Below are 12487 nucleotides of genomic sequence, written 5' to 3' on the forward strand. Positions count from 1 at the left end.
CTTCTATTGTTTAGATGATAAGTGTTCCATGTCTTCCTATCCCAGAGGTTTAAACAGAAGTAGTAGTAGAGAGACAGGTAGCTTCCATTATTTTGGGGCTTGAGGGTAGGCTTCTTAGGTAGAACAGTAACTCAAGCTGAATTGTATATGGATAAAACATGACCATTTGTCATTGAAGTATAGATTGCTGGAGTCACCCTGGTTGTGCGGTGGTTAGAGTTGTCTTAAAGGAACACAAATGGGACTGGGGGAAGGGAGCATGCCATAGGATGGCTGGAGATCACAACATCCATAACTTTGTTATCATTGAATCATCTAAAAGTTATTAGAGGTTGATTTATGTGTATGGTGCATTCATCTTAACAGAATAATTGAAGGACTAGTAGACATCAGTGACCTTCTGTTTAAAAAATTGTCATGAACCCATCTGCAGTGAGAGTGAGAGGAAGGATATTAAAGAGAGAATTATTTGCCTGGGTTAATTAGAAGGCAGAGAATAAATGATTTTGGGGTTTTTTTTAATAGCATGTGTTAATAATTTATTTAATGGGGGTAAGGACTATCTAATGCTTGAACAGGTTGGTTCAGTTAGATTTCTTGCATTTTTCTCAGCTCTGTGTAATATTGGTCTATGAACTTAAAGAATAAATGCCAAGGAAGAATTGAAAGATGAAGGTTGGCAAAGTTTTAGCGCGTGATGGCAGAGTGAACCTAGAGATACCAAGACACTCAAGATAATCATGATGGCTGTATTATTGGCAAGTGGCTCTGAAAATCTGGTTGTGGAGATAAGAGCTCTCAGAGAGACTGTGGAAGGAGAGAGACTTTAAAGAAATTATCTGAAGCAAGCTGTAATGGTAGAAAACCAGATATTTGGGTCAGAGAAGTTTGGGTCAAAGAAGAAGGAAAAGACACATAAGTGATTACATACATGTTGTAGCATTAGGGTGAAGTTGGTGATAGCAGAGCTCCAGCTGAAGGTCAAATCTAGAAACTGGTTTCAATGATGACTAGTAGTGAGTGTGGTTAAAAGATCTGAGGTGGTGGATGTATGTAGAAATGGCATCTGAACTGGGGCATACATATACAGTGGACATAGATATACATGGACATACACTTGTAAATGTTTTGTGAACCATTTGCAATGTGTTCTGTTACATAAATGTCTTATGTAACAAGCAACACACACATTTTACATTGTCATATCTTCAAAAATGCGTTTAAATAATTTGCTTAGAAATAAGCAAATTATTTAAACACATTTTTATTTGCTTAGAATAATTTGCTAGAAGAATTATGCATTGAAAAGCAGGCAACTAGTGTAATTCACTTTAGGTGAATTATGGCCTGCTCTTCCATATAATCACATTTTTGACATTTAAAAAAAGAAAGAAACTAATTTGGGAAACCTGCTCTTTAGAGCATAATTCTGTTCAAGTACAGCACTGGTTGATTAAACGAGTGCACAGAACCTTGAAGGAAAAGTGGCTGAAGTGATTTAAGACTTTAAGTAGCTGTTGTTTCAGCCATTTAACAGCTCTTGTTGGGCATGTCTTAACCAATTACTGTCAACCAATTATGTCAATATGCTTTCCACATATTTTGCCATTTTTAGATGGAAGAGATGTATCCACAGTATGAACAGAGTAGCTAGCTTTAATATGAAAAGAGCTTGTTAGAAGCTCAAATTAACATATACCTCAAAAAATGATCATACCTATAAAATTAGTTGTAAGTGGAAATAAAATTACTGTTAGTGGAAAAGACTTTTTTTTTTTGCTCCATCATCACCTTTAAAATAATTTATCTCAAAATTATATGTACTGACAGAGAACAATATGATTGATGATATGCTTTTAATCTCCTTACAGTTTGCCAAACTGTCCAAAACACTCAACCCATTCCAGGTCTTTTGTAACCCCCAAAACATAGTTCTCCACCAAGCTTTTGTACACTGCCCCCGAACAACCCAGAGCACTCTTAATCACATCATCCTCTTACTGTTCGTGAAATGAGTGAGCATAATCTCTGGATCCTCAGTCTTCAAACTCTGTTCTCACTTTACACAGTGCAAAAAGATTTTCCCTCCGACTTCCTTCCAGTCAATCCCCACCTCAACCCCACCCCTACTGCCACCTAATGTAGTGGTGCCTAGCGATAATATCCTTTCCCCCACTAATTCATCAAAGGGACAGTTGCCATGGTCACCCCCAGCATTTGCCTTGACAACCTGGAGCACAGATGGCATTGTCACTACAACATTCACACAACAAGCATTCTAGAACACCTTGCTTTGAGTTGGCTAAATAAGTGTAATATAGTCCCTGGCAAGCATCAAACATTCTGTCCTACAAATATGTTAATGCTCAAGGCAATAAACACATAATTTACTCTTGGAAACAAAGCAGATTTTAGATTTAATAAACTTTAGATTTGGTTTGTGGCCTTAGTCTTTTCACTGAATATCTCCTGGTGTTAAAGAGGTAAAGTAATTTACTATGCCCTTGACAATCTTTCAGTACCCACCATTCCAAGGAGTAACAATGAATAATTTTTGAACATCTGAACAGATGACAAAAAAGCGACTTATTAAGAGCAAAGAAGTAATATTTATTCACTACTTTAGAAGAGCAAGAGTTAATATTGTTAATATTGATTTTGTGATTTTCTGACATCATCATTTAGAAAGACATTTTCATCAGTGGTCAGTTTCTAAGCTAATTTTGTGGTGTCTCATCGACATGTAAGACTCTTTTGGATGACTGCTATTCTTAGTTCTCATGTCTCTGCTTTATCTCAGGCTCTCCGTTCAGAGATGAGATAACTCTCGGAGTTCTGCAGCTACAGGAGACCAACAGGCTGGAGATTCTGAAGCGCCGCTGGTGGGAGGGAGGAGAGTGCGCCAAAGAGGAGGACCATCGGGCTAAGGGTGAAACTTTGTTGCCTTCATTACATGCACAGAATGAGTTTTTAATGGACACGCTCTTACTTTACCATGGTAATTCGGCATGGGTAGATTAAAACTAGATATCATAACATGGCTGTACCATAGTGACAAGTGATTAAACTGTAAGGTAAGCAAACAGTTTACATGACCATAACCTACATCATTAGTATATGAAAAGTTATGTCGGTCTGTTGTTAAAATATTTACTGTAGAAGGAAGAACATTTGCATGTTAATATCTTAATAATATATGATTATAATATTTTGCTTTCTGTGTTTTACATTGCTCTAGAATTCATTTAAAACAGTGCTCCCCAACCCAGTCCACAGAGTCCACAGACAATGCTAATTTTTGCTTTATCCCAGCTCCCACCCTGCTTTAGCATATTACTAATGAAATACTGAGTTATTCTTCTTTCATTCATTCCATCTGTTCCCTGTGGGTGTGAGGACGAGATTTGATAACAGATGAGCCAACACAAGCATATATGTAAAATGAGGCATTCCTGCTCACTAATACATTTTAAAGCAAAGTATTTTACTGACGACTTGTTGTACAGCTGTTACTGGGCTTAACATCATCATATAAGAAAATGTATATTAATTCAGTCTACAAACTGAATTAAAATAAATTAAAATGCTATTGCATATCTTCATCACATGCTTAAATGTTGATGTTCTGGCCTTCTAACATTCTAAGATTCATACATAATTCAGGGTTTTCAAGAGTATTTGTTAGTATTTGTGATTTTTAATATATTTTTTTTAATCTGCAGAACTTATACTGTGGTCTTATATCATAAAAAAGATATGAAGCAGCTGTGCATCCCCTAGAAATACTACTCCTCAGTGGTTCAGGGTGCATTTAAAGAAGTGATGCATCCTAAATAATGATTAAGTTTGATCGATTTCCAGGTCCTGAGTTAAAGGTCATGAGTTGATGCAAAGAGGCATCAGTTTTTAGAAGAGCCTTAAATGCTTAAATGCCTGGTTTAGGTGTGCTGGGAAGTGGGATACAGCAACCATGTGCACTGTCTAATGGTTCTAGTGGATCAAGAAACTCATCTTATTTACCACACAAAAAAGTCTGTATACTGTTTGTGTAATAAAGGGGAGGCACAGGTGTGAGGACAAGGTTTGGATTCAAGGGCCAGAAAATGGCTTTCAGAACTGCGTGTAGATCTAAACTGTGTGTGAAATCAGACACATTCATATGATAGTTCAGATAGCCAGGTCACTGTATCAGTTGGATAGATGGTGATATTGCAGTGGTGTTTGGGATGATAAAATATTGTTTCAAATGAAATCCAGTCATCCTTTTAGCACATCAAACAGCAACCAGAAAGTGCCCATGAAATAGTATCTACTCTAGATGTTATGGTGCTTGAATTTGTAATTTTATACTTATGGTTTTAATCTTTAAGTATTATTGTGCTGCTATGACAACATCACAATATTCCACATTTAAATCCAGAATTCAGTATTATTAAATAAATGATATGCTGCATCAAATGTACATTAATTGAATTTCTGAGTCATTCCAAATCTTCTAGAGTTACAAAATAGGGCAACTTACAAACTCTCCCTCTATACTGAAACTGATGTAATAGAGATGTAATAGCCATTTCATAGGGTGTTTTAGGGGTCACTGAGTCAAGCAATGTCTTTGATGGTCTCCTTGTAAAGTCTGGCTTTAGTGTAGTGTATGTATTTTTTTATGCCCCTGTAGGTATCAGTGTTTATCCTTGAGGGCAGAAACAAGAATATTTATAAATTCTCTTCTCTTTGGAATATTTAGTTGGCAAAAATACATCAGACCTAAGGCAAGGATATTGATGTAAAAAAGAATTCCGTGATGAGAAAACCAACTGAATGTATAGTATATACTTTTGGTTTTTCCCACATTAGTACAACTATTCAAATTGTCAGAATTAAAGGGGAATGTGCAGCATTCAGACATGCTAGTATTTGTGGTTCTTTGGTTTTTTGGTGATACACAAGATATCATGTGTGCCTGTGCAAGCAGCTGTGTGTGCATGTGTATACTATTGAAAGCGACAGATGTAAGCGCAGAATATTTAGACAAGAACACATATTAGATATTGTGTTTTCTGTGGTGTACAATAAATTGTTAATGGGATAGCCATGGGGGAAGTGGTGTGCGCATGCATGTGTGTATGTGTGTCAGGATAGAAAAACATACATTAATGTGAGTGACAAGAACAGCCTTGGAAGATTTAAATAAGAAAATATAAATAAGATAGATTAAAAAATGGTATTAGAAGACACACTGTGTCTGCTATGGTACGTGTGTGTGTGTGTGTGTGTGTGTGTGTGTGTGTGTGTGTGTGTGTGTGTGTGTGTGTGTGTGTGAGTGACGTGTGTAGGGTGTGTGTGTGTGTGTGTGTGTGTGTGTGTGTGTGTGTGTGTGTGTGTCAGTGAACAGTTCAGTGCACATTCTGATTCGCTTTGTATATACTAGCAGAATTTTGAAATGTCACTAAATGCTGGGTTTAATCTTGTAACATATTAAGGTTTTATTCATGTATTCTTTCAGGTCTTGCTGTAAGAATATGCAGTAGCAGAGGGCTAGGTAAAATACAGGGTGGAAGTATTTTGGCTGAACACAGAACATGAACACTTTCTTAAATGTAGTATTGTAAATCTGTATTGCTTTACTTTTTACAATACAACCATGTCTTGGATCCAACCATGTAGGTGTGTGTGTGTGTGTGTGTGTGTGTGTATGTGTATGTGTTACTGACACTTCTTTGCATCACTCAGGTCTGGGTATGGAAAATATTGGTGGCATCTTTGTGGTGCTGATCTCTGGCCTCATAATTGCTGTGTTTGTGGCTGTCATGGAATTTGTGTGGTCAACCCGCCGTTCGGTAGAGACTGATGAGGTGCGCCCCCACTCCTGCCCTGGCCGAAATGACAGACATGCACCAGTAGGTTGCCACACTCATCGACTCTATATTTCATGCGTGTGATTCTGCAGCATGTGTGAGTTAAGTGTACTTTCCTATTGTGTTCTAGTGTGCTTTTACTACAGTGCATGCAATCTTGATACACTATGTGGGCTGAGGTGTTTTGTAATGTGTGAATGTACTAATTTGTTAGCTCATTTAAGCATGTGCTTACTTTTCACTTTACTGTGTATGTTGGCATCAAACTCTTTTTATTTTTCTCTTCATTCTCTTCTGGTTCTTTCTGTCTCTTTGTTCTTGCCTTCCCCAATACTCCCTTTATCATACTTATTCCATCCCTCCCTCTTTTACTCCATCCTTTTTCATCTGTTTTTCTCCTCCTCTTGTCCACCCCTCCTGTGTCACTCAGGTTTCAGTATGTCAGGAGATGATGACCGAATTCAGGAATGCCATCTCATGTAAGAAGAGTTATCGCTTGCGGCGGCACAGACCCCTTTCATCCCACGGGGTCCTGCGTCACTCCGCCCACCTTACCCTGGGTGCCTCGCGACCTATGCAGCTTGTGCGCGAGTTGCGCCTCAGCAATGGCAAACTGTACAGTGCGGCGGCAGGTGGGGGCCCCTCAGACCTGGGCCCTGGTCCACAGCATCTGCTGGAGGACCCTCTTGGGGCCAAGGTGTCTAGCAATCCTCCCCCTGCCCCACTGGCCCCCATGATCCCACCCACGTCAGCACGAGGCTGCACACACATACGAGTGTGTCAGGAGTGCCGGCGCATTCAGAACCTCCGCTCTGCCACTTCCTGCTCCCGGATACCAGCACTATCCTCCGCTACCTCGTCACTCCCACGCCTGCCCCCACCCCCTCCCATGTCTTCTTCCAACCCAAACACTGACAGCGAAGGAGGTGGTGTGGCCAGCCTGCACAGGTCCAAGCCTAAGCCCACACCCCCTCCAAGGCCTGTTCCCCCTTTAAAAACCCCTTCCACTGATATGCTCTGCAAGCAGGACTGAGTCTATGGGTGCAAAAGACACACAGAAAAGAGGAAAAATGCAGAACGTGTAGTTCGCCAACACCCCCAGGCAGACCAAACAGATGTCTGGACCACATCAAAACTGAGACATTTTTTTAGGAGAGCTGTAAAGATATTTTTAGAAGAGAACCAGCACAGTTTCAGGGACATCAAAGAAATTGAATGTTTCAGAAGTGGAGACTGAAGAAGAGGAACTGGATCTTTGGACCCACATTCTTCATCACCATCCCACTCTTGCCATGCAAGAATATGGGACAACCAGTCTAGTCATTTAACCTTTGTCTCTGTGATGTACTATGCAACATGTCAGAGGGCAAAATCCCTTGAATTGACCAATGATGTTCTAGCAATTATAGAAGATTATGACTTCTGACCTTTGGACAAAGGAGAGCTGTGCAGATTATTGGGGTTTGTGTTCCTTCTCTTCTCTTCTAGAACTCTGTGCTGGATGACTCAAGTGATCCCATTAACACCTGATGGGACCATACAGTCTGCATTTACATGTGCGCACAGAACTAATATGACTTTCATAGACTGAAAATTGTTTACTCACCCTCGATAATATGCTTTTGACTCTTTTTGTAACTTGAGAGTTTTAAAAGAGGAAGAAAGTGCTGTAGACTTCTGTTTTCTTCCTAGTTATTACTGGCTTTCTTTCTTTTTTTTGTTTCTTTTCTTATTTTTGTCTGGCAGTTTATCTCTTGGTTATGTTTTGCTGTGGTAAATCATTTTTAGGGTTTTTAAATTTTTTAGCTGGGTTTGTGAACATCTTTGAGGAAATTATCAGAGATTTGGTTATCTGGTTTTTGTCCCTCAGTTTGTGCCTGTAGCTACTGTTAAAAAGTTAACGTCCAAAGCGTGAAAAACTAATGCTTGGATGCAAACACCTGTTCCTACAAACACACATTCCAAAGTTCAAGCATAGCATGAGAGGTCTATGTTCTATGCATTGATGTGATCTGATGGACAAGTGACAGATTATCACTTATGACACAGGAATTTCAAGAATGACAGAAAATAGTGAAGATGTGTGAGTGAACAACACATTGAATGTGAGTATATTTATCAAATATCAAAACTAGGAATCTGTCAAAATAGTCAGGACTAATTATCAAAATGTGTGTCTGTATGTGCGTGTGTGCTTGTATGTGGATATGTGAATGAGAGATGAAAATAACATTGTGTCTGATTTAAACAGATTGCTTGACGTTTTTTTGTTTGTTTGTTTTTTTCCCCTCTTATTTGCTTATCATATTTGTTTCCAATATTAATTGAGAAAAATTAAAATTATTCAGATTATATTGTTATTATTGCTATAAAATGTTGGGTTATGTAGGTGGGCAACACACTATAATGTTAAATATATAGAGACATAAATAATTTGGAATTATATATATATATATATATATATATATATATATATATATATATATATATTCAATATGTCAGCAAGATTTGACTCTTCATCAGTATGTTTGTGTGAGCTCATATATGTTCATTTCCTCAGATCATTTTCTTTCTTTTTCATTTATCCATTTCCTGTGGGAAATGCCATAGATGCCTGATTTATTTACTATTGAAACAAAAGGGTGTTCTTGCAGTGACCTAAAGCTATTTTATTAATCCTATTCAACTTTAGAATTTTTTTCCTCAAATAGCTTGATAAATATGAATCTTCTAACTCCTGTGTTTTCTACCTCACAATATATTACTAAAAAATACATTATTGTAAAATTGGTATGCTTCTGTTGGTGAGAGCTCAGAGTAAATTTAGCAGTGAAAGTGAAATATTTCTATATTAAAGGCAAAGAATTAATACAATAAAGTATTAATATAGTGTTCGGCAAATCTGAACTAAATAGTAAAGTGGTAGTCATTGCTTAAGATTTTCCCACTTAATCTCACTTAAACCTATTAAATGCTGATAAATCCCTTGACCTAATCGCCAAGCAAGATTTGGCAAAAGTATAGTGTGTAGCATATTTTAGGGTTTTTCCTTAATATTAGGCACTAACGCTTTTGTTACTTTATATAGACAAAGTAGGTAAATTCCCAAATTTACTACTGACTACATGTGCTTATATAAAACACCTCCATCATATATAAAAAACAAAGTAAAGTAAAGAAAGTGTAAATCACAGCTTATCAGTAAAAAACCTTTTGATCCCTGTATTTCAACAGCATTGTAGTTCATTGGTATATTGGATTCTAACCTACTGTACTGGCTAGGATGTATTCTATGAGTAAATGACAAACCACTTTTGTAAGTCGCTCTGGATAAGAGCGTCTGCTAAATGCCATAAATGTAAATGTAAATGTAAATGACTGATGTAAGCAAAACTATGGCTAGATTAAAAAAAAACTCTTCAGGAATGGCCTATTTAGAACTTGGTCCAGACACCACTGAAAATAAACCAAAACGTAACTTAAGGTGTTCTAAGATAACTGTAGCTTGGCTTCTTTTCCAAAGAAAATGAATGGTCAAATTGCCAAGAATATACATCAGGTTGGGGATATAACTCAAAATCTTTTCTGCTCTCACTACTGCCAAAGCAGATTCTACCACTTAATTATTTCATATAAAACATTTAAATAACATATATGTGTATATATATATATATATATATATATATATATATATATATATATATATATATATATATATATATATATATATATATATATATATATATATATATATATATATATATATATATATACATGCATTATGTGGTCTGTTTGTTTGCTTAATAATTACTTCCAAAATGAGAATGGTGCAGCTGCTTTAAACTACTTACTGTGTATGAATGTGTTGGGGAATCATTGATCATACCACTTCTGTTTCTAATAAATAATCCAGAGCATTTATAGGCACTCTACAATGAGTGAGCATTTAGGTACACCTACTCTATAGCTTTACCTAATAAGTTGCCATACATTTTACAATTATAAGATGTATTTCACCATTGCCAGCACTACTACTGTACTCTGAAGTCAGCGGACTTCCTGTACATGAATCCTGTATTGTGTGTTTGCTGTGTTCCACTTTATTGGCCTCTGTCATGAACAAGCTAGTGTTGGGTATGTCTTAGCTAGATGCTTTTAATATACACAATATAGCACAATTGTCAAGTTACCATCAGTCAATTACTTGAATATATAGAATTGACTGAAATTGGTTAGTTCCATAGGAAAAGCTATAGAGTAAGTGTTCCTAATAAACTGGCAGCTAAATAAAGTTTCTGTTAGCCTGATTAGAAACTGAACTAAGTCTAAGGTGATTTAATGTTTTTAGAAACAGTATAGAGACTATCTATTGATACAGTCATGTCAGGGTTATTTTTTGTTAAATTCTTGAGTGTTATTTTCTAAGAAGCTACATTTTTAAGGATTTAATGATGAGATTTAATTGTTTTCAATTATGCAATTCAACTACAGTAATCTAAGTTTGAAGATGAGAGAAAATATTTGAGAAGAATTAAACCATTATTTAAACACCTTGTATTCAGTCATGAAGGTCTTTTAATGCTTCATCCGAGCCTTCCGAGTGTGTCACAGACCCACTGTAATTTGCATACAGCACCAACAGGTCTGTTAATTATACAGTCTACTTTTTCATTAACTTTTTCATGGTAAAGCATCTTGGTAGCTCAGGTATCTGTGAAAGAGTTCTCTTCATAGGTCCCAGCTTTGCTTTTAACACCACTGTCCCTGAAGTTCTGTGGGTCAGATTCACCCAGTTGCCTGACTCAGACTCCGATTCTCAGTCTTCTGTTTGTGAAAATTCTAACATTTGCAGGTCACCCTACCATGATCAGCCTCAATCAGCAGTGATGAACCTGCCTACATTTCCAACCCCCAGATGTTCAACACTAAAAACTGTAGAGATGATTGTGGACCTGAGACACAGTGCATATTCCCCACTAACTCATCAACAACAGCATCTGTGTGGTTTTGCATATGGAGTCACCCAAGTTCACTGTGTCCATGGACCTGAGAAGGGAGGGGCGAGAGAGCCATATGTGCACAGCAGAGGAAGAAACTCAGCCTGCTGCAGGCCTTAATGAGCCAGTTCTACACTGCAGGCATTGAGCACATCCTGACCTGATCCATAACCAATTGGTTTGAATCCTCCACCTCATAGAAATGAGATAAACTCCATCATACAGTAGGTACTGCAGAGAGGAGCATTGGGTGTAATCTGCAAACACTTCAGGACATAGGCAACATCAGAATAATTTATTATGTGCTGGCAAAATCACCGCCGACCCCCTCACCCTGGAAACCATCTCTTCCAACCCCTCTCTTCAGGTAGAAGACTCAAAGCCAGCACAACAAGGATAGGATAATTTGTCTCTCTAGACATTGTAAATGTGTTTATATTAAATATTCCTTTTAGACCTCTGTTCTAATGTAATTCTATTTTAAATAGCTCTGTTTATTTTTACCTTATTTGATTTAAACCTAGTTTAGAGTTGGGTTTGACTGGTGATTTACAAAAAAAGATCTGACCTCAAGTGAGAGTGAATCATCCCCGCAGGATAGTTCAGTTTTTGTCTCATCACTGAGCTGTCTTCTAAAGCTAGCTATCAGGGCAGCCACCCATGCTTGCATCCACAGGAAAGAAACTGAGCTAGCAATGTGCGATTTGGCATGTGCCATGAAAGAGACACATCACATGTTCCCCTGTTTCTCGCTATGGTGATCAATGAGCCACATACCAGAAATGTGTGTAACCTGCCTGTCAGGTTATTGTATAGACACCAGACTTGGTAAGGCAGTGATAATAGTATTTTCTCCCAATACTATAAAGTTCTTAGGCTTCATGGTTTATAAGTACAGAGTGAAAATGCACCCTCTGAAAGTTGAGGCACTACAGAATTGGCCACACACCAATTAATATTTTTCAACATTTTAGGGTTTTACACATTTTAACAGAAGAGTCATTAAGAACTTCAGTGGTGCAGCTACTCCTCTACTCAGTCCTCAAAGGAGGAACAAAACAAACAGAATGGACAAACTGATGAAGAAGTGGTTTATTTTCACCATACTTCTCAGACTCCAATTCCACAAAGCCATTTGTGCTGGTTGATGCTTCAGAGGGTTAGTGATGGAGCCATATCATCCCAACATCAGTGCTAAGCCATTAAAATATTCCCTGCTCTTTTTTAAAGAACATCATCAACTGGAGCATAATTATGATGTTGGAAACCATGAACTCCTGATCATCAGTCTTGTCCTTGAAGAATAGTGTCACTTGTTGGTCAGCCTTTTGTGTTTCTGATTCAATTTTCAAATCTTGTGTAGACCAGGATTGTAAAATGGTAAAGCAGATTACTTTGTGTAGATGTTATATGATAGAGATTGTGTTGAACCACAGAGAGTAACAATAATACCTCTTCTTGAAACGTAGCTCCAGCACAATGGAACATTCAGTAGAAATAAGGCAAGCTAGACAACCAGGCATCATACCAGATCATTCTCCCACAGGGTATAAAACATTCCTGCCTCTCACAGAGATTACTCCTCACATGGGTGGGCACACACATCATCATCTAAAGGTCCCCCAGGGTAAACTG

The 12487-nt window shown here is 37.6% G+C and overlaps 1 protein-coding gene across 2 annotated transcripts in view; it reads left to right on the forward strand.

The window, feature by feature from the left end:
• LOC113581251 (glutamate receptor ionotropic, kainate 5) overlaps positions 1–7464 on the forward strand; it is a 65519-nt gene extending 58055 nt beyond the window's left edge. For both annotated transcript variants that reach the window (XM_081696881.1, XM_027016261.3), the window contains exons 20-22: positions 2801–2929; positions 5731–5897; positions 6286–7464. In XM_081696881.1, the coding sequence (XP_081553007.1) occupies positions 2801–2929; positions 5731–5897; positions 6286–6888 (899 nt within the window). In that variant the 3' untranslated portion in view covers positions 6889–7464. The remainder of the gene's footprint in view (positions 1–2800; positions 2930–5730; positions 5898–6285) is intronic.
• Positions 7465–12487: the final 5023 nt, after the last annotated feature.

Source organism: Electrophorus electricus, chromosome 2 (assembly GCF_041902795.1).
Source record: "Electrophorus electricus isolate QZ-2024a chromosome 2, ASM4190279v1, whole genome shotgun sequence".
Lineage (NCBI taxonomy): Eukaryota > Metazoa > Chordata > Actinopteri > Gymnotiformes > Gymnotidae > Electrophorus > Electrophorus electricus.